The 27,688-nt window shown below is 47.2% G+C and overlaps 3 protein-coding genes across 5 annotated transcripts in view; 1 reads left to right on the top strand and 2 right to left on the bottom strand.

Moving 5' to 3' along the window:
• The window catches only part of LOC107220945, a 152,171-nt gene that overhangs the window by 68,799 nt on the left and 55,684 nt on the right, over positions 1-27,688 (top strand). The window lies entirely within an intron of this gene.
• Positions 3,644-27,688, bottom strand: part of LOC107220935 — a 55,988-nt gene continuing 31,943 nt past the window's right edge. Inside the window, exons 3-21 of one of the 3 annotated variants that reach the window (XM_046741015.1) lie at positions 17,678-19,405; positions 16,373-16,665; positions 15,955-16,284; positions 15,412-15,834; positions 14,963-15,316; positions 14,611-14,881; positions 13,842-14,527; positions 13,381-13,770; positions 12,507-13,268; positions 10,361-12,250; positions 9,962-10,275; positions 9,402-9,831; positions 8,724-9,020; positions 8,340-8,592; positions 7,905-8,254; positions 7,525-7,819; positions 6,612-7,312; positions 5,991-6,380; positions 3,644-5,760 (exon numbers count right to left, since the gene is read on the bottom strand). In XM_046741015.1, coding sequence (XP_046596971.1) covers positions 5,725-5,760; positions 5,991-6,380; positions 6,612-7,312; positions 7,525-7,819; positions 7,905-8,254; positions 8,340-8,592; positions 8,724-9,020; positions 9,402-9,831; positions 9,962-10,275; positions 10,361-12,250; positions 12,507-13,268; positions 13,381-13,770; positions 13,842-14,527; positions 14,611-14,881; positions 14,963-15,316; positions 15,412-15,834; positions 15,955-16,284; positions 16,373-16,665; positions 17,678-19,405 — 10,193 coding nt within the window. In that variant the 3' untranslated portion in view covers positions 3,644-5,724. The remainder of the gene's footprint in view (positions 5,761-5,990; positions 6,381-6,611; positions 7,313-7,524; positions 7,820-7,904; positions 8,255-8,339; positions 8,593-8,723; positions 9,021-9,401; positions 9,832-9,961; positions 10,276-10,360; positions 12,251-12,506; positions 13,269-13,380; positions 13,771-13,841; positions 14,528-14,610; positions 14,882-14,962; positions 15,317-15,411; positions 15,835-15,954; positions 16,285-16,372; positions 16,666-17,677; positions 19,406-27,688) is intronic. The other 2 variants (XM_046741019.1, XM_046741024.1) reach the window with 2 other exon arrangements.
• LOC107220934 (cell wall protein RBR3) lies at positions 19,399-26,919 on the bottom strand. The gene has a single exon (XM_015659736.2). It carries the CDS (start codon positions 26,632-26,634, stop codon positions 20,170-20,172), a length of 6,465 nt encoding a protein of 2,154 aa, XP_015515222.2. The 5' UTR covers positions 26,635-26,919; the 3' UTR covers positions 19,399-20,169.

The following is a 27,688-nucleotide window of genomic DNA, read 5'->3' as shown; positions in this document are numbered from 1 at the left end:
GTGACATAAAATCAACTGTTTGGCTTTCAAAAAGCGACAATCGTCAGCGTTTCAAATTCAAGAGAATACGATACTTGTCGATTTTAATTTTGAATCTCCGATTAAAAATTCTATCACAAATATGGTTGTGTTATATTGTTTTAGACACATTGTTCGACAATTCCCGCACGAATTTCAGCAACAATTTAACGGAACGCATTGCACAATAGTATAAAAATCGGAATAATTATTGTGCACGGATTTAAATTCGAGGTGAGAGATTTTTTATTTGTAAAATGAGGAAGAGCACTAGATAACAATTCTTTAGTGTGCGAGGCGTGTATTTAATTCTATTTCGAAGGATACAAGGTAGACCGAGCAATGCTTCTTCTACTACCGTACAGTCTGCAGGAGGCTAAATTGGGCCACAGTTTGAAGTATATGATCAATGTGACGTCGAAGTGTTTTTGAAGTGTGAAATGAGGACGTTGACTGCAGTAGCAGGTAGTCAATTCTTGCGGGCACTTAACGAGCAAACTGTAAATGTATCTTCCACGCACCACCACCTTCAACTTATCCTATCTCCATTTCACCTACCTCTCCCGAGTAGTCCCGAGGTAGGAAGGTACATCACATAACTGCAAAGCACCCTGGACCGTGAAACTCTCGACACAAGCTGTGCTCAGCGTGCTCTGATGCCAGGTAACCCTCTAATTAGTAGCTAGTATACACGCGATTTGAGTGTAGGTACATACAGCTGAAGGTAAACGTAGCGGTCATTATACGCAACGGATCTCCAGTACTCTTGCATGTTACGTATTGGTGCACGTCTGAATAATCCTGCGGGAACGCGGTGAGCAGCACATATGTGCTTAACGGAGCGGTTCAACCGAGCGAGAAAAAACCAAGAGAGAGAGAGAGAGAGAGAGAGAGAGAGAGACGGAGATGGAAGAAAGGAGCGAGAGAAGTGTAGGCAAGGATGCAGCCGAACGGACCCACCGAACCCTTACCGAGGCCTCCTCGGGATCCTTCCGCGAATCATCCTCGAAGCCGGGCAGCAGAGGTTCTCTGCCGTTTGTGAAACGGCTCTTAGCCTCACCGCGATCACGATGCCCTTCCGGCCGAGAACCACGGCCTGGTGTTTTAACGGAAAAATTTTGAAACCCTGGAATCTGCGGGGGGTCACGCAAGGGTACGGGCCCCGGGCCCACGCTGCTCGGTCAGGTGCGTCTCGACTCGGTCCAGTGGGCCCACCTTCGCCTCGCGGCCACTCTTCGTCAGGGCCTCCCCTCCGCGAGGGATATCCACATCGCGCGGGCGTGGCCTCGCGGGAGAGAGAGGAGAGCCGCGGTGAGGAGAGGAGAGGAGTTACACCTTCCGCCACCTGTCGGCCATCCGCCGGGCGGGGCGGCCGAACCTGAGGAACGACTCGCCGCGCCGAGGGACTGGCTCCAGGGAAAGATGAATTTGTGACTTCTTGCCTCGCCCGTCGCCGCCGCACTTGACGACTCACTTCATCTCTCTTTCCCACATTCAGCTTCCGCGGCATCCAACCAGCCTCACGTGTTATACTCTCATTATCGGTATCCTTCCGCGATAATCCTTGTATAATCCAGGACAGACAGTGCGGGTTCCTGCAGTACTGAGCATCCTCTCATGTCATGATTCCCAAGTACCCCCGCAGCTTCTGAATTTACCAATTCCGCTACTATCTCACACCGTATACCTGCGGGCTCCTGCAGTAGTAACCATTCTCACGTGTCATGAGTCCCGAGTATACTGCAGCTCCTGAATTAACCAATGCCGATGCTAATTCACACCGTATTCTAGCTGGTTGCTGCAGTAATGATCATCCTCGGATGTCATGAGTACCAAGTACACTGCATCCTCTGAATTGATCAACTCCGCTACTATCTCAAACCATGTTCCTGGATGTCTGTTACAGTTTTGTACAGGTATAACAGGAATATGAAGGTGCAGCTTGCACGGTGCTGTCGAGTGGGATTTACCATGCCGTACTGTCTATCTCGCCCGTTTATGTTATACCCCGTACGTATGTGTGGATCCAGGTATGCGTTCCGTGGACCCGACCGCATACATCTCCTCCACCTTTCATCTCTCGGCTCAGTTTTTAGTACGGCGCATCGAATCTGGTACCACGTACCGCCGGCACGTCTTTGCTTTTTGTTCGCGTAGCGATCAAGTTGTCGTCGTCCTACCCCCGCCCTACCGCTCCACCACCATCGCCCCATCTTCCGTCGACAATATCCTCTTCGTCGTGTACCTTAGGCCCGGTATATTCGACCCCCTCCTTTCTTTTGAGAGAAAAGTTTGAAAAGCTTGCGCTCTCTCTCTCTCTCTCTCTCTCTCTTTCTCTTTCGCTTCCCGTAGTCTTACACCCACCCTCCCTGTTGCATCGCTACTCCTGTACCGGGGAGCTGCGACAGTGTGTTGTACTGCCGTGCCGAGCTATCGACGTGTGTACAGGATGGTAGGGGAAAAACAACCTCATATTCACGGCGGTTATGTAGGTGCCCACCTCTTTCGAGCTCGAAAAAACATGCTTGGTAGAGCAAAGAAGAAATTCTTCTTTACAGAGTATTAAGCGTCATGCTGGTTTTAAAATCGTAGTCGGTTTCATTCTTGGTGGGTACGTGTATAAAACGTTACTCGAAAGTTCGTAACGTGTTGCAGGTTTTATTTTTCTTACACTGTATCTTTACTCTCTGAAAATCGTTCGAAACAAAATATGGTTCTCCATTTTTATACGTTAGAGTGGTGTTTTCACTTGGAAAGATATAAGGTGATGTCGATAATTGGCAAACCAATCGTTTAAGTACATTTAAACCTCTCCGTTGCTCATGGAAAATTAATTTTTCTGGCCCTCTTATCTGTTTTTACTTGTTGGTGTACTGTCAAAGCCCACAGTATCTCATGATCGCGGTGAGCGGAAAACTGGTTAAGATTTTAATGAAAATTGTGAATACATGGTTGTTCAAGTGTCTCTTCAAAATATTGTGCTTTCATCATCAGATGTGTTACGATTCACTTCGGTGACGTGTGAGTAAAAATTTGTACGATCAATGGTGTGAATTCAAGTGGAAAACGTTTCGAAGCTGCCATATAACCTTAATTGGCAAAGAGTTGCAGCGCTTTAGATCTAATTGGACGAATTGAGCAAATATCCAACTTGATATTAGTGACAATACGTCGCGAGGACAGATGTGTGAAATCTATACACGGATTCGAAATTTCTGAGTGATTATAGAATTTTGGAAGCTCCTTACTGCTCACACCAATTGGCTTCTGAAGTCGTGGGTATTTACGTAACGGTGAATATAGTCATTTGACAATCATTTTTGGGATATGACAGCAGAACGATGAGGAGTCATTGTGATCCTGGAGCAGCCAGAAACTGGGATGATACTGTTCTGCACATGTATTAAACGGAAGTAAGATTACTTTTGAATCTACTACCTCTCTGGCAAAATAACTGGCTGGTCCAAGTTTTCTGTTAAAGTTACTGCAGAAACTCGATGCGCTACTAAATCGACAGTCCAATTTACTCCGTGGAAAAGTTGATCACAAAAATTGTAATAACATAACAAAGTAGTAAATTTAACAATAATTTTCTTCGTTGTAGATGAGTAAAAAGAATTACACATTTATTTTACATTGTTAGTTTGTATTAAAATTTGACAAGTATACAGACGTTTTATACATACATATTACACATATATAGACGAATGACGCGTACAGAGTATAGGCGTATGTATAACATACACGCATACGTGTGGATACCTGGGATACGTATAGATATGTAAAAATACAGTACAGTATACAGTATAAAATAATATTATATCTAGTACGGTAGAAGCGCTTTTGGAGGAGACATTATAATATGTACAACAGAATTATTGCTTAATATATATGAATTCTTCGTTTATTTCGTATAAATGTATTTTTTATACGTGTATGTTGTATAATGTATAAATATTTGTCGCGAAGGACAAGCCAAGATCCGCTCGATAGTCGGTCTTCGATCATCGCGTTTTATGGGCATTTCAACCCGTTCTATACATATAATGTCGTTTAGCTTGCTCTCCTGCAGCGTACGCATAATATACGCTATTTCAATATTTCTTCCGCTCGACGACGTTGCGCGGCTTCGTTCCACTTAGTTCTTTTTGGGTTATAGGTATACTCTACAGCAATATACAATTTTGTAATGAGTATACACATATGTGACTACCGCGTTATCCAACTGCTGGGGAGCCGGGCAATATAAACTAAATGGATTTATATATATTTACTTACATATGATTATGTATGGGTGTGTGTACATGTACCATATAAACTACGAAAACAATAGCAACAGCAATAACAAAAAAATAATAATAATAATAATAACAGCAACAGCTACGACAGTATAAAGCGACAATAATGTAACATTTTTGCCACTTTTGTCGGTATTTCATGCTGCATATATAATTATACAAATATATAGAGAGGGGGAGGCATCGGTTCAGATATTTAATGCGACGGATAAAGTGTTTGTAACATATAACAGAATGTGACACATCTAGGTGCGCATCAGATTCGGAAATTTTTTTATTTTTCGCTATTTCACTTCGTTTTATTAGTCTTGTCAAATCTTTATTTCCGTTGTTAATTTGATTTTTTATGAATTACATTCATCGTTAAATTTCTTATGTAGAAAGCTGAAAAATATATCTGTATACTATTTCATTTATTTCGGAATTTTCATTCATTTGCTTGAGTCATTTTTTTCCAATCTAGGCACAAGTTTCGAAAAACTATGATACTCTTAAAAAAAAAAAAAAAAACAGAAAGAATAAGTACCCTACTATTGCTCTAAATACAACTATCGAAAAAAATCGTCTTGTCAGTTCAGTAATTATTCACATGGGTAGAATAATAATGGTAATAATTATATTTTAATCAATTAACTATTACATTCGTCTCGTCGTTTCATTTGTTCACTTGTACATTTTGGCACAAATTTTAACGTTGCTGTACAGCGTCCAATAAAACGTCTACCCGTACCTGCAGCTCAGTGCATACTACACGGCATAAAAAATAATATGTTAATATTGTCGCGGGTTACTGTGATTTTAATTAATATATATATATATATATATATATATATGCATACGACAGCTGGGTGCCTATCGTTAAATTCAGTATCCTCTATACAATAATAGATACATGTATATGTATATATAAAAAATAAACTTATTATCTTTTTCTCGCAATATGTATACATAAATAAATAGTCGCATCTGGATATACATAGATACATCTAAAATATATAATCATATAATATATACCCATAAATATGTATATATATATATATATATATATATATATATATATATATATATATATGTATATATACGTATAAATCTAGATAAGTACCGGGTATAGGTTGTTGAGGGATATGTCGGTGACGTGGAATTCGGTAAGGAGATAAGGAGATAAGGAAGAATAGCGCTGGAAGGGAGGTAAGAGGACGGAGAAGAAGGTGTTCAAGGGTATTATTTGGCAGCAACGAATTTAGTACTTGTAGTTTTATGTGACATTTCGCACAGCTTAACGGCTTGCGTTGTAGCGCGTGCGTGTTGGTTGGCACTCCGCGAAGCATCTTTTCACTCCTTCCATTCTTCGGTCCTGACAGTTGTCAAACTACAGGAAGATCTGCTTCGCGTTTCTCCGTGCCTAGTTTTACAGCGAGTCAAAGTTTGACTCCCTGTCACTAGCCTTTTATCCGAAATAAGGAGAGAGAAAAAATGGTTATTAACGATGACTCAACTGGGCTTGAAATTGATTTACATTAGGCGATGGATCGACGGTGAGCCCAAGTCAAACGGACAACGTCGCACCCTATCGCAACGGAATAAAGACTGCCTGTCTCCACTTCCGGGGGTACCGGTACTCGGAATTATCGACAAAATGGTTCTTTTACCTATTATTCATCATTCATATCTTACCCGGTCTGGATCAAAGAAGGGCGGCCTCTGTGCCGGCATTCTAAGAGTGCCACCAACGTCCCGCTCCGCCATGGTGTGTCCGTCACTCGCATTGTCCCTGGGTTCCCTGCTGCTCCGTCGGTCCGCAGCCATCTTCGTTGGGGGCTGAATCGTTGTCTCGCCGCATGATCTGGCTAGGGTGGAACCGACCTCCGCAAGGTCCAGCCGAAGCAGTTTCGTCGGTGCTTGGATAGTTGTCTCACCGCAGGACCTTGCCAAGGTCGAACCCTGGTCACCCCGTAGAACGTCACTAGTTCGCAGAATCTTTGTCGACGTTTCTACCGTCGTTTCACCGCACGAACGTGCCAGTGTTGATTCCATGTCCGCCTGGTGAGTCACCGTCGCGGAAACCTAAAATAAAAACGTAGTTTGCATTGTGTTATGAGTGGACGATAGCTGGAAAATTAGGTCTTCTCGCATCCGAAAATTAAGGGATGATTTTGGAATCAATACAATTTCTAGAAGATAGTGCTCACAAAGAGTCGACCACTAAACCCATTCGTCAGCTAATACAATTTCCGATTTCTTGTATTCACCAAATATATTCTAAATCCAATTTCCAAAGTCAACGTTAAACCTCACCTGGAAACCAGCACTGACAAGAGCGCCAGGCGGATGGCTGGGCGTAGGTGGATTTCGACCCGTTTGCTGGGGGTCCAGGATCATCTCCTTGCAAACTGAGTCTCTTTTTCCTGCTTGGCTCGATTTTCTCGTCTCGGGATGCGGCCCGTCCTCTAGGTAGCTGATGAGCTTTCTTTCGTCGACGACGAGGTTGGTTGCCAGAGGTTTGCAGTTGGCAGGAGACTGCGATGATTGGGGTGCCGAACGGTACTTGGCCCGGGGTATCATCACGGTCAAAGACCTGTCCCTTTGTTCGTCGGTTGGGGTGGCACCAACATCAGATCTTACACTGTCGCGAGGACGAGCGAGAAGCGCTTTGCCTCGAGGGGATCGAGGATTTACGGGGACGCTGGGAGCGGCGGGGATGAAACTTGGAGGTGTTCGCTTCGCTCCCGATGGTCGCTTTCCCGGGGGAGCTGGTGCAACAGTTTGTGGCGGCGCAGGAAGGACATGCGGCACGTGGTGCGGAATCGTCGCCAGGTCGGCAGCACTTCCCTCGCTGCTAGTGTCGCCCCCGTTACCTCCCACCGATATCATAGCCCGGCGGTCTCCGGAACGCTTACCAGATCTTCGCCGTGGTCTTCCAACGCAAGCGAGGCCGACGCACACACCCAGTAGTGCCAGGAAGATGATACCAGTGGTTACCAAGGCGATCAAAAGGACTGTTAAAATTGAATACGTTTAAAGATCGAGGGGTTGCTCGATGTTTTATTCCCATTTTCAATGTGGTGGAAATAGAATTTTACACTTTGCCTTCTCATATTCTATTCGATTATTCAATATTCATTCAAGAAAAGAAACGAAACGAAAGGAAATGAAACGGAACGCCCTTGACGAGGCTTTATTTACAAGAGAATCTAAACTATGTTCGTACCTTTGAGGTTGACCTGACAGCGTTGTCCGCTGTGCCACGGGAAACACTCGCAGACTTCTTGACCGTTGGTGTTTATCACGCAGTGTCCCTTGTTGTTGCAAGCGGCACATCCGAATGGCGCCTGAGAACAAACTCTTCCTGGATAGGTCGGCAGGTTATCAGAAAGATCAGCCCAACCCTCGCGGCATGAGCACTGATAAGATCCTTGACGGTTGAAGCATGCTGCATGAGGCGAACAGTCATGATGAGGTCCGCCTTCCTCAGTAGCGCATTCGTTGAAGTCGAAGGCATGGATCTTGAGAATAAACAGTGAAAATGTAAATAAGAAGTGTCGATGGCACATCTTAAGTAATGTGCTGGACTTCAGCCAAGGGCCTCACCGTTTCAAGATCCTTGGATGCATAAACCTCCGTTCCTCCAAGGCTGTAGTTGTTGCCAACAAGGTATTTCCGGACAACTTCCTTAAGCCGCGTATCGCTTGCATTCTCACTGAGTTGAACGTGGAACTCGACGCTCGTATTCGGGTCTGATGTGAACCGGGCGACATCCAATCCTCTGTAGATATCCCTCAGGTCACTCTGCATCATTGTACGGTCCAGAGCTTCTTTCGTAGGCCCAGCCAATTTTTTGTAATCACTTGACGCTGTGTCATTCAATTCTTCGGCGTACACCGAAAACGGATCTCTGCCAACGCGGTCGAGTCCGACACGCAGGGTGTACGTATAGATTGCTAGATATATTTAAAAATTAAGTGATATTGTTTAATCCAGAAATAATTGATGCAGTTATGAGGGGCCTCGGAATATTCTACTCACGCTTGCAAGGGCGGTCAAGGAACATCCGGGCGAATCCTGGCCGGCATACACATTTATTAACGCTGTTGACTTCGGCGCAGATCTCTGCCTTTGAGGTTTTGCATTCCGGCACACATCGACCTGCGGTCGATTCACGTGGAAAGGCTGGTGCTCCAAGGATACCGCCTGCTAATACTCGATAGATTTCATTGCCACCCGGGTCCTGCTCGTCTCTGGTAGCTTCGACGTCCTCATCTCCATATTCCGCTTCCACCTGTGAGAAATATTCAAGCATCACCTTCTTTCTTCCCATGATAATACGGTAGGAATAGCCAGAAGCGTTTAGGATTTTCTGAACAACATTGGTATAAATGGTACTATGGATTGTAAAATCGTTGCATTTACCTCTTCCGCTCCGGGCTGGGGAGGCGTCTGATCGCTCATCACGACGAATATCGATTCATTGTCTGATGGTGTCTGGTGTACTGAAACTGGAACTTCAGTCGTTGGTCGCAGAACAGTAGAGGAGGATACGATGGTTGTCGTGCGCGCTGGCTGTAGCAGTGTTTCCGTCACAGTCTCGACCGTGGTTGAGGTGAGGGTGCGTGTTCGCAAGAGAGTCCTTGTCGTTGATGACGATGCCGATGCCACTCTGGTCACCATGTATAACACGGTTTCTCGGTCTGTCTCGTTCCGGTTTGTCTGGAGCGCACGATAAATATATGCAGGTGAACGTGTGTTTAAATGGTCTTAGAACTCGCGGCAGCCGTTATAGTAACCGCGACAAAAAATTTGCTTAAAACATGATGAACAAGCGGAATAAAGAGATCAATGCTCTACACACATCTAGTGCACTCTTGTTTTCACTATAGAGAGCGGCAATTAAAGTTCGGAAACGTCACGGTACCCAGTGAAGAGTTTTACACATAAAAAAAAACTGCTTCCTGCCTGCATACAATCGTAGCAGACAGACGGCAAATATTTAAATCTTGTGGAATAACTACAAGACCTGACGTGCAAAATGACATCTTTTTTATTTTTTATTGATTTTTCGTATCGATAACTGATCATTTTATAATTTACCTCTCCGCTTGTTCTACTGTATTTAGAGTTTTCGGTTCGCACGGTTGTAGTAGTTCGGATTTCAAGCCTATTGGTTTGTGTTGAAGTTTTCAAAGGTGCCTCGTGGATCTTTGATGGAGATTTTGTTATTGCGACGGTTTCGGCCGGCTTGATACTTGCGAGGGATTCAGTTGGCTCAATTGCGAACGACGGTGTATCGGTCTCTTTGCTGGGCTGAAGTAAGACTGGCCTTTCTGATGCTCCAGGACGTTTTACAGTCGTAAGATTACTTGTGATTATTTCGGACACCGTGGACGGTAACCTAGTTTGTTGTACTGTCACGCTGAAAGTCGAGGATTTGCTCGGTTCCATCTGATCGATACGAAGTGGTCGCAGAGTCGTACTGGATGACCGTAGACTCGTCAATGTAAATGTTGGTTGAATTGATAATCTGTCGGAAAATGTAAAATTGTGAAACGCTGAACTTTCAATTCAGGATTTTAATTACTATTATTAAATGATAATTATAACATTCTATATATTGTTTTTTCAACTCTGTTGACTACCGTAGCCGTTCGTACCTCGACACTGGTCTTGACTCGAACGGCCTCGCTGTGTAGATACTGACACGTTCTGATTTATTTATCGTTGGTGAAATTATTAAAGGTGTGGTGGATGGCGAAGGTCCATGCATCTCGATGATTGTAGGCAAGTCGACAGTTCCATGAACGACGGGAATCTCGGCTTCAGCATCTCTCAGTGAAGTAACGTGTGACGTGGGCATCGCTGACGCGATGCGGAAAGAGCCTGAAACAGCAACTGCTGGTCGTTCGGTTGCCGCCTCTTGTGAGGGACGTGATGAAGTCGGGAAAACTGGTGCTGGAGGAACCATGTCCTGAACAAGCGAAAGAAAATACACGATTTTTGTTAGCACCATTTGATAATGTTTAGCAAAAAATACAACAGTTTAGGAGTTCTACCTGTGATAACAGTTCAACTAGGAAAGGCCGTGCTGCAGTGGTGGTGGATTCTTCGAGTGGAATGTATTTTGAAGGCGGTGGCGATAGTCCTACAACTTCCGTGGATAATGGTGGTGGCTCTAGTCCCTCCGTTTCAGGAGCATTCCCGTTCCCACTACCTTTGCTGCCATGGAAGACGATTTGCGGCGTTAGAGGAGGTGGCATCATGCCTCGATATGGAACTCTTGGCCTTGGTCTGGTCTGCGAAATCACCGGAGACACTTCGGTCACCGGGTAACTATTGTTCTTGCTGATCTTCATCGAGTCTTCTCGGTTAATTGAAGTTTTTACAGCGGGTGGTGAAGCAGTGATATTTGTTGGCAAGGCGGCCAAATGTGTCGGCGTCTTCTTGGTCGTTGTCATCCCTGAGAACATGCTAGGCGGTCTTTCCGTCTGCGTATCACTATCCTCGTTATCATCACCCGTGGACTCCACTGGCATGGAGAATTCCAGCTTCCCGTGATTATTGGACTGTTGCGAATACTGAATGCCTTGTCCTGGAGTAGCCAACGAGGGTCGTGGTCTCGCCACGTCATTTGAATGGCTAGGGTAACTGTGTTGAACAGCTCCGGATCCCTCTTTGGTCCTGGTATCAGAGGGTTGCAGCAGTTGGTACGCTGACTCAGCCAGATTGAGCTCAGATTCAGAATTATCCTCGTAATAAGATCCAGATCCCATCGAATTTGGCCGCGATTGATTTCCAATCGTTATGGTAAAGTCTTTTTCTGCTCCCGGTTGAGCGGGCGGTGCCAGTGCTGGCGAAGGTTGAGGAGGCATTGTCATTATTTCCGGCTGTGCAGAGGTCGGTTGGGGACGTTTGTTTTCTTTCCCGGGTGTGCGGTTCGGCCCAAACGGCCCTGGAACCTGGTGCTGATGCTGATGAATAACGCCTGCGATGGGCGGAGGTTTCAGATCCATTGCGTCACCACGGTCCATGGAGTTCGGGGTTGACATTGGCGGTTCACCATTCTCGTTTCGTGGTGGGAGCACCATCTGATGTATGTTGGGTTGTAGCCCGACTTTTTGGTTGCCGTGATAGCCGAATGGAACACCTTGGACGATATTGTGTCTGATCGGCGGTCGATGGGTTTCTCTCTGGTTGTAGCCATACGGTCTGATGACATTGACGTGGCTGTCAACGTAGACGCCAAATGGTTTTCCTGGCATGATGATTGGACTCTCGTAGGGTCTTTTACCTTCGTAGAAATTCTGTCGGAAGGGTGTTCCCTGTACGATGGCTGGTTCGTGATCACGATGGGCAAAAGGCGCCCCTCTATTTGCTGACAAAGTATTTTGACCCTGTTGTTTATTCGTGTGCTGCTTTTGTCCATAGACAAGGCTTTGATCCACCTCTAGAGGTCTTCCGCCGACAGTAGTTATAGAGCCTACGCTCTCCAAGGAGTCGTCGCTTCCCACAGTAACATGGTTCCCAGGAACATTCAACTCAGAGTCATGATCGACCTTGGTGTTTGTTTCAGGGGGCATGTCACCCCGAGTTGGCACTGGCTGAGACTCGCTGATCTCAGAATCGTTAGACAACGAGGATCGCTCTGTCTGCGTGTTCACTGTCCAGATTTCAGGCGCCCGATCTTCGTCGTTTTGAGGTATGATTTCCCCGAAACTCTGAACTTCAGGTTTCACTGTTGGTAGGCGGGGATAATACGAAATATCTTCAGGCTTCACTTTCGGGTCCGTTGATGGATCGTGGTACTCGATTGCTCCGGTTGGGACATTTTCCCCTGTGCTCTGTTGTACAGCTGATGACTCAGTAGCTCCCATTTTTGATGGATCTATCCTGTCCATATGATGATAATTGGTAGTTTCCGAATCTCGGAGCGAATTCACTTGGAACTGAAAACGAAAGAAATTTGAATGTATTATACGACATGCATTCTAAGTAAGTATACATCTGTCCAACTTTCATTTTTTAAATGTCAGTCGTAAAATGGTGAAAGGATAATCTGTCAAGTTGAATATAAACTTTTTACGGATCGACAAGATTCAGTAGAGACAATTACTTCGATCAGTGCCGCTATTTTTTGTCCACCACTTTTTAGCTCAAGTTGTTCATAGTTGATAAAATACATATTACTATTACTATTCATACCGGAGGTGGATGAAGTATTTGAGAAACGTCTGTTTCCTTAGAGTTGATTGGAACAGTTTCCGTATTAGTAACAATGATATCATTCCTGATGCCCGAACCACTATGAGTGTGAGATGGCTCTCTGATGAATGTATTCTTCGGTGGACTCCAGTCTGGAGGGATTAGATTAGCGTCAGGTTTTTTAGTGTGCGGTCTGTAGGAAGATTGCGAAGATGGAGGAGGGTGTAGCGAAGGCTGTCCAGATGAATACTGCGGCTTTTTAGCAGGGTAAACTCCGGGTCTTCCCATATGAATTTCAGGACCATGAGGATTCGATGTGGGTCTGCTCATCGATGGTCCAAAATGTCCAGATGGTCTGTGCTGAATTATCGTTTGCATCGCAGACTGCGACAGCGCTGGTTTTCTACCATCATTCAGTTTCCAGCTCTGACTACTATTCAGCACCTCATTTATAGGTCGTAAATCTCCAGGCTTGCCAAGCAAAATGTATCGGTGTGGTGAAGTTTCAACCTCGGTTCTCCTAGGTGGAGACGTTGCTGGCGAAGTGACTGGTCTTCGATATACTTGATTGTAGTCTCTCACTGGGGTTGTTCCCGGGTGCACTAGGATCTCGGTATGACCGTAACCGGGGCGTTCTTGGTGTGCCGAAAGGTGCCCTCCGTGTGACTGGGGTAAAGGCTTGAAATTGGATTGTGGTGACGGTGGGGGAACCATGTACTCTGATGGATCACCTTGCCCCAAGTATTGCGGTGAATGCTCTACCTACAAAAAAAAAAAAAAAAATTAATCATTATCTTTTCATTTACCAGAGCCTATCCTCCAATCTATCAGTCAGAAGATGTGAAAAATTATTTACTTCACTTATACCACTCACCTTCTGCACCCCGGTAAAACCAGGTGCTACTTCTGGTTCAGGATAAGGCGAGGGATCATCAAAATATTGTCCAGTTATGTGTGGTTCGTTGGTGTCCCCGAATATCAATGCTTGATTTCCACCTTGGGGAATAACCACGTTGGCGACTTGGCTTGGTTGAATATTAACGAGCAGTGGCTGCCCAGTGTCTCTGTCGATGATGTGAGGTACCACGTGACGAATTATACTTGTTGGTTCCGGTACTTTTGGTTGCAGGGAACTTTCGATAACAGTGTTACCTGGCAGTAAAGGATCCCTTTGTGCCCATGGCGGTCGCTCGTGATTATCTTTCACTAACTGATGGTCACGGTGGTTGGACCATGAATTCGGTTTACCCAAAGAACCGTGAATCTGTAATGCAAAATTACTTGTAATGTGATGAAATATTCTTTTTTTATATCTATTTGATCAATCTTTCGTACCTCTGAAGACGATGATGCAGCTTCTTCCGCATCGTTCTGACGCCACTGCGTATTTCCAGATGCCAAGGATTCTTGTAACTCCAAAGGCTTAAGGGGGTCCTTGGCACTCCAGGGTCGTCTGTACCGTTCCGGACTCCATTCTGGCTCGTTTGGGTCCGGCACAGGGCTGCGATCAGCGTATGCCGGTGGTTTACCTCGTACAATCGAGGAAGTAGGAGAGGCAGGTGGTATAAGCAACGGATCGTTTTCCATTACATCGTGCCCAGAGTCTGTTCGCAAGATGAGACGTTGAGGATGCTTCTGTGCTACTTGAACCTGATGGGATTCAGCAGAAGCTCCATACCGGACGGGCAGCTGGAGATGTTCCTCAAAAACTTGCCGAGCTGGGAAGATCTGCAGCTGGGTTTTGTGATGGTGTATAGTCGGTCGGTGAACGTGGGGACGATCCGACTGTGAAAGTACCTGCGGCGGTAGTGGCGGCGGCCTGATTCCAACGTGCTTGTCCTGTATGTTTGTAGATTGTGGTGGTCTGGGTCCACCGATTTTTCCCGGTTTTCCGATGATAACATCGCTATTGGCAGTTATCACTTCACCAGGTGAGATGGGAATGCCCTTGACGAGACTAACCGATGATTTGTGGCGTGTTTCTGGTATATAGTTGTGATTAAGGTTTGCCAATTGATTTCCTGAAATGAGCAATTATTAAAGTATTTTTCATTTCATCGAGAGCTGTAAAATAGCAAAATGGTTGCTGAATTAGCTTACTTACCAATATTTTGACTCTCAGCAGTCTCGATATCACCGTCAGCGAATTCTGATACTGGAATATAGATAGGCGATCTCTGAGTGGTGGTATCTTGATCGCCATCAACAGTCCCGTTTCGCCGCGAAGCAGTTGGTTTTCCCTGTAGAAGACCGGCCATTGCGGTGATCACGGGACCTAAGGCGGAGAGACCGTTGATACCGAAGTTAGTGAAGGATCCAAGGGAATCAAAAGAACCGCTCCCAGCTGCAGACGCATCGTTGTTTCCCTCCGGAATCTAAAACCCGCAACAATGAATTTGATTGACAGTTTGAAAGCAATGCTCTGTACGCAACTGCAGAAACGAAACCCATCCAACCTTGGTATTCTCCCCAGTCGAATCTGGTGTCGTCGGTCGTGTTTCCAGTTCTGCTGTTACTGTAGAAACTGCTACTGCTTCTGTTGCAATTGGAGTAGGCGTAATTGACGTTGAAGTTGGATCGACGCGATCTTCTTCATCAAAGAAAATTATAGTCGAGCCGGTGACCACGTTGTTGACCTGATTCACGTGACTGGGTTTGGCGACAGTTTCCTCTTGGGGCCGTGTAGTTGTTAAAAGAGCATTCATGTACCCGGCATCAAGAAGACTCGGCGCAATTGATTCCGTAACAACGTTTTCCACGATTCGCGAACGTGATGATACCGTAGTCGAGGTCTCGCCATTAACACCAGCCTGTGTTCGGAAGACGACAAGAGATATTAAACAGCCATCAAAGTAAATTATCAATATCAATCAATACATGTATGCAATATCACCGAATTTCATACTTGTAGTAATGTCGTAAAGTACGTGAACGTCGTGAGGTAAGTTTTCGTAGCGAATATTTGAATTGGTTCAACTTTCGCCGAGGTCGTCGGAGTTTCGGATATTGTCGGGGTTACCGGAGTCGATGAGGCCGGAGGGGTCACAGTGGTCTCTGAACTTGTGAGGGTATCGTCTACTAAGGCTGTATTAGTGGTTGTCGGTCTTCGAGCAAGTACTTTCTCGGTGACCAAGTCAGCGGACGTCGCTACGTTCGTACGAACCACCGTGCTGCCCTGTTCCAGGAACGTGCTGTAGTAGCTGTAGGTCACGTAGTAGGTCTTGACAACGTCTGATTCTAATTCAGCCGATGTTGACGACGTTTTACCAGCAATTCCGTCAATGCTTGTTGTTGGCCTAGGGGACCTTGCTGACTCGGTGACGACGAGCTGCAAGATTACGATAAAACATCAGTCGTACGTACCGCTTCGAAGACGTGCTTCAATAGTTGAGGGAAGAAATTTTAATGTTTATTGACTATAAAAATTACGTAAAATCTCTGTACCAACCCGAGTAACGACGTCATTTACCGCTTGTACCGTGGCCTTTCCATTTTCCGTAATCGTTTTCTCCAGCGTTCTGGTGCTCAGGTAGGTGTTGGTCTCCGGAAGTGGTGCCTCAGATGGCTCGAGAACTAGGTCGAGGTATTCCTGTGGAGCAGTTACGGTGTTTCTAATTACGGTAGAGCCACGGTTGTCGATGGGGAGTTCGTGGTACGCATAAGTGGTCTCGAAGACTTCAGTACCGAGACTGGGCGAAGCTTCGAGGGAGAGACCAATCGAAGAAATTGTGGAATCAGCTGGCGAGTGTCTTTCCACTGTCGCGGTGTTGTAAACGACCTGGAAATGAGTAACAGTGATAATTTTATGAATGATTCGCTTAGCTTCCACTGTATTAAATTTCGCGGGATAATCACGGTTTGCGTACCTGCTGCTGCGTTGAGGTTCTGGTGGAGCCACCCTGATCACTCATGGTCGTTATGTATGTGAAAGTTGTTGCACAGGTTTTCGTCACAAATTCCTGGGGCTCGTCTTTTGGCATTAGCATCACCATGGCATCAGACAAAGTCAACGTTGCCGGGGGACTCGCAGTCTCCCACCTAAGGGCAGGAGCGGGTGTCGACCCGGCGACGATCACCTCAACGCCATTGGACAGTATCCTTGTGGCTAGATTAAACCTTCTACCTTGCTCGTCTTCAGGTTCCACTTTTGCGGTCTCATCTACAGTCGCAGCCAAAGATATGCTTTGAATTTAATCTTAAGCTTCTATTGCTCTCGTTTGAACACTTATTTACTTGCCAATTTTTATTAAGGGCCTGGCAGTAGGGTAAAAATTTAAGCTTTGGAAGGGGCAAGGTTACGGAAAAAGTCGAATCATTTCAAGTTGAAGACAGAGGTTGATTGAGGTCAGCCTCGCCTGCTCCCTCATAGATATTTACAAAAGATTGAGCACGCCTTTGCTTGAGTATAAGTATAGATATTTACAGAGCTCGTAGTAGCAGCCACTCAAGTTGATAGATAAAGGCGTGAAATAAATTATAGGTGCCAGATAAATTATTGTTGCGGAAAATACCAATAGCCAATTTAGAAAAGTTTCAGACGTACGTGTGATTGAATGCAATTAATCAACTGTATACGTATAGGTACAATTTAGTATATAAACTATAAAATATTGGGATTTCGTACATAAGTAGCATGTACATGGGAGCAAAGAAATTAGAAATGTAGTATTCCGTACATCTAAACGAATGCATAAATTCCAGGAATAGACAGTACATACTAGATACAGTGTTTGTTGAGCACGGGTAGAAAAATATGCCAATATTTGTACGTAGGATCGAGGTGAGAATGATACTTCAAGATAATAAAATTTAGCGCGGAAATAATTACCGTCGAAAAGAAGCCTTTACCATGGTATATTTGATTTGCGAATTTTCGAAACTACACAAATCGGACATTGAACTCTTACAAACTCCATGCTGCTTTCAGTACTCACCGCATCATTGGTATGCAGTACCTACAAGGAATGAATGTATGCTAAATACTGTATAGACTTGAGAATGGAATATGTAGTCAGAACGTGACCATTCGTAGCCCTTCGCGTTCGCTCGTCACGTTTTCTGGACGCATAATCGTACGTACGGGTTGTTTACCGGGATGTACAGATACGCGTCCGGCGCCCAGGACCACGGATGAACCGGTGAATAAATGTCAACGAGCAAAGGATACTCACCATCGTCAATTTTGTCGGGGCTATACACGGGCGACGGGGGGTCGTTTGGCTTCGGCGGTGTTGGCGTCGAGGTTGCTGAAGATGGTGGAATCCATTGTGTCGATGGCAAAGACGCTGCTGAAGATGTCGCGACAGCGGCGTATGGGAGCGTCGCGGTAACGGGTACGGTCAGTGTCAGGATAGTCACTTTGGGTTTAACCGCTGTCGAAGACGTTACTTCCGTCTCGAGTCCGTTCAACTTGGTTACTACGTACGTGTACGTACGCAATCTTGTCGAGGTCACGACCGTTTCAGAATAATAAACGCTCGCGGTTGGCTCGGAATCTAGAGCTGATGTTTCATCCACGCCAATAGGAAAGGTTTCGGGAATAGAGGAAGTCGGCGGAACCGCTACGTGGGGTTCCGACAAACCCGTGCTCGTATCCTCGATAACCGCGGGTGAGATGGACGTTACTATTCGCGTTGGGTCGGGACTACGAGTTATCGCGGACGCAAAAGAGCCTGTCGATGCTTCCGAAGGTTCGATAATGATGTCGACTAGATTGGGATATGCACTAGATTCTCCTAACAAATTAGTCTGAAGGGAACTGTTGGACGCAGGTTTACTTTCGGGCTGTTTGCTGACTGTCGCGGTATTAAGGTCGAGCCTAGTGGATTGTGGAGTGACAGGGCCTTCTTGGCTAAGAACAGTGTACATTGGACTCTTCTGGACCGACACACTTGAACTGGGATCCAAGTTTTCAAGTTCCATCGGAGTTGTGGGTTCCGTTGCCGAGAGGGTCGTAGCTTCTTCAGTCTCCAAAGAAAACGATTCTCCATCGATAACTACGTCGTCGTAATCCTCTTCGTCATCCGACGGTAGGAAGAAGTGGTCTGTCAGGATCACAGGAGCTTCCGTTGGCATTGGCGCAGCCGGGGTCACACTCTCGCTGACATCATTCACAATTTCATTTGAACCGTTTCCGACTATATTTAAGGTATCATCGAGGCTGGGGGTAGGTGTCGATAAGTCATAATTCTTCGTTTGGTGTTCACTGTATTCCGGCAGTCTGGTATCGTCGCCATAATCACCGTTTTCGTCATCGCTCTCAACGTCACTGTAATCCTCACTTGAGACAGCTGCCTCGTAAAACCCAGTCGTAATTATCGCCAGTGTCGGCGTTGCCGTTGGTGTTGGCGTCAGCAATGAAACTGGTCTTACGTTAACCAGCTTCTTTCGAGTGACTCGTGATTTAATCACTTCTTTTTCACTCGATGTGGGCAGAATCTTTCTCCGGCGGGTAACTGTCACCTTGTGCCGAGGGGTGAGCAATCCGTCATATTCAGGCTCACTCGCGAAATTTCGACTTTGAGTTTCGTATTTTGTCGTTCTCGCTGTACTCGGGGTTCTAATTCGCGTAACTATTACTCGTCGAGGTGCAGGCAGTGCTTGTTGTGCTCCCGAGAGTGGTGTAAGAGGTCGGCGTCGAACGACAGTCACCTTGTGGCTTCCTTCACCTCGAGATATCGGGATGCGAACTAGCACTCGTTTGTTTTGTCTACTCGGGAGTGTAGTGTTCGCTCCGTCTTCAACGTCTATGACATCAGGTAAGGGAAATTTGATTTCTTTTGGAAAATCCACCTCTTCATTATTATCGTGGTCTTCATCGTCATGAATCTCGTCGCCGATCTGGTCGACGGTAATTTCGCTAGCTGAAAGCTTGGCGCTCGTGGATTCCTCAAAATGACCTGAAAGTCGGATTTTCTGTTCGCTTTTTCCCGTTTCTTCAAGTTTAATAGCAGCATTCCATTCAAGCAGTGCTCAGTGCCAAAGCGTTTGTTGGTGCGATCATTTCGCAGGGTTAAAGGTTACAATTTATTTCGCACCTTTCCAATCTTTGTGTAGAGGTATATACGGTTTTAGTAGAGTTATTTCCAACCTTACGATTATAGTTTTGGTTTTTATTTGTTGCTGTTGTTGATGTTGATGTTGCTGTTGTTTTTGTTGTTTAGTATATAGTTTCGTGTCAGAGTCTCGTGTTGGAGAAGCTAAGTCGCCTTCTGAACGTGCGTTCGGCGCTTGTTAGTATTATAGGAGATAACGGAACGACAGATGAACCGGGATTCAAGTGAAAGATGAGAGTAGCATGAATTGATAGGCATGGGAAGGCATGGGAGCAATACTTGGAACGGGTGAGATGGACGAATGATTCCGCACCTTTCGTCGCCGCATGTACCTGCGGATCGTAGACTTGCCGTTATCGCGATTTATGCATTTAAAATAAGTATAACTCGACGTTTACCTCGAGCCTCGTAATAGCATCCTATTCACATCCGCAAATACGACGAAGAACCCGACGACAGGGGCGGACAGTGGTTCAACGATTCGAGAAATGTTTGTGTAATGATTAAAGAGATGGGAAATGGTGTGGCTTGGGACTTACGCTTAAAGTAATGAACTTAAATAATTAACGTCTAGAGGATACGGGGCTGGGAAAATAACGGGCTAAAGATTAGGCGTAGATCATTGTCGCAGAAATGTGTCGACCGACGTCGCCAACTACGCTCTCTAGACTCTGAGTTGGCGAGTGCACGCTGACGAGTTCCTCGCCTCCGTCCAAAACCATAATGCTCTCGGGCGCCGCGTGAAGGGATGGTCCTCGTGATGCTTGGAGCTCGATCACGGGTGGTGGGTTACCGATGTCCCTGCGGCTTCGCGAGACTGACGCGTCCTCGCCGACACGAACTGTGCTCAAAACAGTGCTGAACTCCCCTGGGCGTTTACCCGATACGTATAGTGTCACGACAGATGACTCATCAACTATAGGTTCCTCCTTCTTTCCCGAGCTTGCCGGCTTCCCAAATCCGTTCTTGCGCGTCCTGGACCTGTGACGACGCTCCGGCTCTCGTTGTTCATCTTCATCTTCGTCGCGGAATGACGAAGATACTTCCCCCTCGTCGTCCTCTGATCCCCTGGATGGTTTGTAATCTACCTCTGCGGGAAGTCTACGGTCGATTTCGCCGGGTAGTTCGTTACCCTGCGTGCTAGCTGGGGTCACGGCGAAGAGAGGATCGAATGGGTTGGGTTGTTGGAATTGGAGCTGGGGCTGAAACTGGGGTTGCGTGGGCTGTTGAAGTAGCAGAAGAAGGGAATTTATGTCGGGAGTTGGTAATGCGGCAGTTGGCGTAATAACCACTGTGTCGGTAATGAACTCAGTCGCGGTTATGACATCGACGGAAGAATCGACGAGGGTCGTGAGAATCTCCTTGCCTCGGAACGTCAGTGGAATCACGGTGCTTTGGTGCTTGGTAATCGTTGTGACGTAAGAGGTGGTGCGCGTATCGTAACGAGTGGTCGGGGTTGCTTGTTGCTGTGGCTGTTGCGGCTGCTGAAGACCGCCGAGGAGTGGATTTCCTTGACCAAGCTGCCCAAGGAGAAGTTGCGAGAGCAGAATGTTCGCCAGGGGAGCATTTGCTGCTGGAAGAGTGGGTTGTTGCGTTGATACTACATTTTCAACGGAGTACACAGTCGAGGGTATCACCCGGGAAAACGTTGTCCGTCGTCCGCCAATCGATGTTGGTCCACGGGTGATAGACGTCGTCGTAGACTCGTGGAGAAGAAACCTTGTCACCTCCGCATGGCCTTGTGCATTCGTCCCAGTTACATCCCCGGAAATGACGGTCAACGGTTGTCCGTCTACGCCGACAATTGTGCTGTAGCGGTCAGGGCCAAGAACTTGGGTGCTTGGTCGTGCTGTGACAACATATCTTAGCTCTGTTACACCATTGGTAACTGCAGGAATTGTAGCTTGAGCTGGTATGTAGTGCGTTACTGTTATAGTACCGTCGAATTTAGGCTCGAAAGATGATTCTCTGGGCTCATCCCGAGATTGTGAGTTTACTGCCCGGTTGCGCGATGACGACGTTCTGCGTCCGCTGCTGCTTCTGCTTCCTGAAGATCTTGAGCCAGTTTTGTGTTTGCCGTCAGATGATGTACGCTTAGAGCTAACAGGCGTCTCGGTATGAGAGGAACGGGATCCTCCGCCACGAATCCGTGGGGGTCTCGGTCTAGAATATGATTCTGTTTTTCCGGTCGATCTGCTCCGTGAACTGCTCGAGCTCGGTCGTTTATATCCAGACCTAGAAGCAGACGACGACGATTCTTTTTCCCTCGTGGTGAATTGTCTGCTACTGCTGCTCGTCGGTGAGGGTTTTATCCGAGATGAAGAGGAGGAACTCCTGGAACCCGAAGGTCGTGATTTCGTTCGTGATCTTGGCTTTCCAGAAGGAGTCGCTTCCGTGGAACCCTCGGTTGGTTTATTGCTGTCATTTTTATTTTTTTTGCTACTAGTATTACCATTTGTTCTACGAGAAGACTGTGACCTACCTCTGTAACCTCCAAACCTCGAGGTGCTAGCTGGCTTGGACTTCTGGGTTGATTCAGTATTATCTTCGGGTTCTGGGTTATCTTCAGGCTTTTCTTCTGTCTTCGCTTGAGGACTGTTCGAGTGCCCTGTTGAAGGTCTTCGGAATCTATTAGTTGTCAGAGCCCTGAGCTGGCTTGCCTGACGCCGCACTCGACCGGCTCGCCCCACGAAAGGTCTGATACGGACACCTCCACTTCTTGGAGCATAAGCTGTTTTTCCTGAGCGACGGTTTTCTGACGTCAAATCTTGTTCCGACGCCTCGTAATCATTATCGACAACTTCATCGATCGGTTCGTCATCCTCAAATATTTCATCGTCTTCTTGGTCTTCGTCGCCCTCATCAATCGGTGGTGGCGTTTCCGTCACATCAGTCGTTTCAGTAGGTTCAGTTACCTCGGGTCTTCGATTGTAGAGTCCCCTCGGAGGGAAGAGATTTTGTTGTCCTTGACGAGGTCTGGTGTAAGTCGGTAGGTTTGGTCTATTCCCCGTCCTTCCAGCTAAGAATGATAATCTATTAGGAGTAGATCCTGTGGGCCTAACAAGGTTTCCATTTCTCCTCGTAGTCGACGTTGGTGGACGCTGTGTATTACCCAGTCTTCCTGATACGGGGGAATTACCCAAGGTTAATGGTCTCCGGAATTTCAGTAGAGGGTTCGTTGTTCTTCTTATCGACTCGGTGGTAGTTTGGAACGGTATAGTTCCAGTTTCCCCAGTTTCGCCATCATCCTCATAGTACCGATCGTCCTCAGTGTAAGGAGTTTCTTCGGTCACGATAGTGGTCGCGGTGTAGTCGTTCGCATTATCATCCTGGTCTTCGTTACGTACACTTGGTTGCTGGCCTCTAAGAAGTGTTGATGAAGCTCGAATGCCAGGTCTGTATCTGGATGACCCGGGTGGCCCACTAGCGAACACAGAGCTAGAAAACCGCGGACCATTCCTCGACGAGCCTCTGCCTGGACCGATGGAGGATGGTCCTGATCCTCGTGCACGGAACACAGAACTCGGGGAGATGCGGGAAGAGCCTCTACCTCTGATGGTTCCCGAGGCGTATCCAGAGCCAGATGGGAGGATTGACGTAGAGAAACTACGTCGTCCCGAGAATCCTCTCCGTGACCCAGAAAACTGCCCCGTTTGCCCAAGGGTACTCGAGTAAGGGCCCGTGGGTGAGCTTATTCTGTTTCGGGACGATGCAAATCTGTTACCTTTTCCGGCCAGAGTTGCTGTTATGGTGGGAGTTATATCTGTCCTAGTGATCGTAGTAGCTCCCTGAGCGCCCTTCCGTTTTGGATTAAAAGTTGGCCGATTTCTAGAAGCAAATGGTCGTATAACCGGCGTAAACGATTTCGATTTCGTGGTGAAAGTGAGTCTCGACCTCTTTGAGGTTTTCTGCCCGTCTCCATTTTCATCACGATCGTCATCCTCATCCTCCGTATCGTCTTCAAGATCCTCAGTAGAGTCTTCCGTTGACGATTCTGTCGTTGGATCATCGGACATGGAGGATTCTACAACGGCAGGTGAAGGATGGACCTGGGTTGGAAAAGCAGCGCTTGACATCGCGATATTACCATCTGTCGCGCTAGGTGCAATGCTGGAGGCCAGTTCGCCGGAAGCTGTTGCTGCCGGGGTGGCACTCAACCAACTAGAAGTACTCTCAATTATCTGAGCATACCTGCCGTCGATGCTCGTACCAATTACCTTAGATCGGTAGAAGATAGTTGTATCGTTTGCTTCGACATAACCTTCGATGAGGCGAACTAGACCAGTTCGGTGGGTTCCGGTCTGGGTAGGGGTGACAGTAGCGCGTCGTTCCTCGTCGATCTTAGTGCTGGAAGTGCTTTCAACTACCTTGGCGTAAAGACCATCAACAACAGTTCCGAGCTGCCGCGTGGTGAAGTATACTGTACTGATTTCGTCGGCATCGATTATGCTTCCCCGATTCAAAGATAGCACACCCGTAGGCAGCACTGGGGTAGCTGTCGCTGAGGAGGCTGTGGAATCTTCGGGTTTCTCGATCCGTGTCGAGCTCTCAATTACCTGAGCATAAAGTCCATTAATAAAAGTTCCACGAACATCCGTGGCAAAATGTGTCGTAGTCCCATCCTCCACCTTACTTGAACGTACTGTCGAAATAATACCAGTGGCCCTGGCAGGACTTGGTTTGTCAATGGTGTCCAGTGCCTGGACACTGGGAATCGCTGTAGCTCCATCGCCAATTGCCCGCCCGGTTGCCCGGTCAGTTGGCTGTGAAATGCTTGTTACAGTTTCCAAACGACTATTCAGAACAGTCGAGTTCCCCACGTAAGATGTGGTAAAGTAGGTATAGGTCGTGTAGAAGGTAGTTGGGTCAGGTGATATTGACTCGTTATCGTTACCCGCGATTCGATTTCCTACGTTACTTACATCCGCAGCCTGATAGTCCGGCTGCGTTAGCACGTCCTCAGTGCTAAATGGTGCTTCCGACGAAACTGGAGAAATCGGAGAAGGGACTTCATTATCCAATAAATTTCCTTCGGGTTGTACCTCAGCACCTACGACAAAGTCGCGACTGGGTAGTGGTGCTACCGCTGTTGTTGGAGATGGATTTATTTCCGGAGTAGCCACGCTGCTGATAGTCTCCTCGCGACTGTTGGTAATTGTGTCACCGTCCTTGTAGAAGGTCGTCCAGTAGGTGAGCGTCGTGAATTCTGTTGATGGAGCGGTGATGGTCGGTACTACGGGCTGAGAATCGATTGCAGAAGGTCTAATGGTTTCCGTTACAGTGTTAGTGACGGTCTCGAGACGGCTTACAACGTTAGATGCATCGCCTTTATACATGGTTGTGAAATACGTGAACGTGGTATAGCTTGTCTGAAGTAGCAAAGTCACGGCTGGCTCTACTTCGTGGTTGTTGGATTCGGAAATCTCCTGGTCATCAGGGAATGTGTTGATCCTTCTTTCTCCTGAATCGAGAATAGTTCCTCCACCGGAACTTGACGTGGATATAACGTCTGTCACCATCCTACCGAGGACCTCTCCAGGTGCGTCAAGTGGGTTTGGAGTCATCTCTGGCTCCTCGATGACGGCAACACCAGGCACGTTGTCGCTGTGCGCTTGCAGGGTTGTCGGCGGAGCAGGCTCAGTTGTCTCCTGACTTTCTCCAGTTACCAGCGTTTCATCACCGTTCGTTTCCTCTTTTACTTTTTTCGCCAGTTCAAGGGCCTCCTCCTGGGATTTTTGTTTCTTAATTGCCTCTAGGTACGCCAAAATTTCTGGTGGCACTGCCGGTTTTTCGATTTCCTGTGGCTTCGGCATATTTTCCGTTGTCGGCGTTTCTGGTGTAGGCGGTGTGTCAGGCAACTCAGATTTTAGAGTTGTTGGGAGCACGGTGCTCGGCTGAATAGCGCCGGTCACTACATTCGTGAAAACTTCAGTTCTCGTTTCGATCTCGGTTTCGTCTTCAACAAATATCGTGGTGAAGTAGGTATAGGTCGTGTAATACGTCTTAACTACGTCTTGATGTATCTGTGGGGTTACCTCGGCTGAGGGAGTTGGCTCAAGACTAGATTCTGTAGTAATTTCCGTCTCTTGTTCGACATCAATTGTTGAAATACTCGATTCTTCGGTCGTGGCAACGTGATCCTCCTCCTCGGTCGACTCTTCGTCTTCGTTCTGAACCGCAGGTTGTACCATCAAAGATGGCCGAGTAATCTCTTGCGATTTCGTCGGAGCGATAAGAACTGAGTCGGTCTTGTCGAAGAGGCTGGCTACGTCAGCGGACACATCGTAGTAGGGGTCGACCGTCTGCGTGATAATATTTGTCTCAACAACCTCGTGACTAATAACACTAGACGTTTGTTCTTGGAAAAAAGTTGTCAAATACGTGTAGGTCGTATATAGCGTTTTGAAAATAAGCTCAATCTCTTCGTCTTGTTTCGTGGTTTGCTCCTCCTCCGGTTCGCTAGTAGACTCGGACGACGTTTCTATCTTTGGAGTGGTAGGTGGGCTAGTGTTTTCCGTCGTCTCAGTTTTGACCGTTGTAGTCGTAGTCGTGGTTGACGGCGCTGTTGTTTCACGCTGTTCTGATTCCGGTGGGGTTACCGGGGTTTCAGTTGTTGTAGTTTCACTGGCGATACTGGCGCTTGGAGCAATGAACTCCGTCACATAAGACACTTCAGACGAAATGACCTCTCGCGACTTGACCGACGTAGTAGTAACATCATTTTCGTCTGGTACGTAGAATGTCGTAAGGTAGGTGAACGTCTTGTAAACGGTGGATGGAAGTAGTCGAATACTCGGAGAAGCAACCACCTCCACTTGAGAACTATAATGCTTCAAACCCTTGTCATTCAACGGAACGATGTTTTTTCCCGAAGATCCTTTGATGCTACGTCCCTGAGGATCACCGAGAGCAATATCGTTCGGTATTTCGTTATCCATACCGGATATGACGGTGGGCGTTGGCTTCGTTGGTATCATCGGTTCATCCTCCTTACCAAGAGTCTCTCGTGTCTGTTCTTGAGTAGTCGGTGGATTCGCAGTCGTGTCCTTGAACGGCGTGGTCAGCTCGTTCATTTCCGGTGTGATCTGTTCAGTGCTGGTGATGCTGTCAACTTCTGCGTACTCCACGGTTGGCTCGTCGGGGCTCTCGTTCTCTTCGGAGTCGAACGAAACGGACGCTTCATCAGGGAAGAAGTAGACGTCGGAAGCGGTATGAGTGACCTGTGCATAGTCAGTACCAACGTACGTGCCGTAGATAAGGCTCTTATAGAGTGTTGTCGTGCCGTCGACCGCGATCGTGGAAACGATGGAGGTCAGGAGGCCAGTGGAACTTTGTGGACTCGGGAGCAGCGGGGTGCTCGACGTCGACGTCGCCTCAGGCTCCGGCTCGCTTACGACGCTGGGCTGAAGCTGAGAGCCATGGGCCCCGCCGTTAATCGCCTCCAAAAGCGGATCGCTTGGTTCTCCGCCGATGCCGGCTTCCGAAGCGTCAGTTTTCCAGCGCCCGACGACGACGCTCGTCGCCTGAATCTCCTTCGCGAAACCATCGGCTGGCCTCAGGGTTGCGTCTCCCTTGATCGTAGTCGCTGGCCTGCCAACGGGCGCCGGAGCCGTGCTGGGTGAGAATACGATCACCGTGTCACCGACGGTAGTTGTAAAGTCGGCAAAACCATAGTATGTGACAGTACCAAGAGGCTTTTGTGCAGGCAGCTGTGATTTAGCCAAAGATGCAGGCTTCGAATCTGACGCCTGCTTCCTCAACTCAGGTCTGGACTGAACGCCAAACGCCTTTGGTATCCTGGGCGTGAAGCCTCTAGTTCCAGGGGAAGATGATTCTTTAGCGTAACTAGGCTCTGGCGAATAGATAGCATCCTGTTTCACCGTGTACGTTGGTAGATACTCGGGTGATCTGACCTTCGCGGGTCTGAACTTGACCGAGTCTACAGCCGGCTTCGGTTCGTTTGCCGCAAAAACGTCGTTCTCTCTGACCAGGAGCTCGTCGAGGACCGGGGGGAGGACCTCGGATACATTGCCGTCGTTGTTATACGTCGATTCTGAATCGCTCGCCGACGGATTTGCCACCGCACTATCCAAGGCGATGCCGAACTGCCAATTGTTCTGGGACGCC

Source organism: Neodiprion lecontei, chromosome 1, assembly GCF_021901455.1.
Source record: "Neodiprion lecontei isolate iyNeoLeco1 chromosome 1, iyNeoLeco1.1, whole genome shotgun sequence".
Lineage (NCBI taxonomy): Eukaryota > Metazoa > Arthropoda > Insecta > Hymenoptera > Diprionidae > Neodiprion > Neodiprion lecontei.
Note: the sequence above shows the minus strand (reverse complement) of the source record. Positions and strands in the feature narration are given on the sequence as shown.

Excerpts from the sequence above, each read along its gene's own strand:
- LOC107220934 (XM_015659736.2), bottom strand. The coding sequence starts at position 26,634 with ATGAACGAGCTGACCACGCCGTTCAAGGACACGACTGCGAATCCACCG.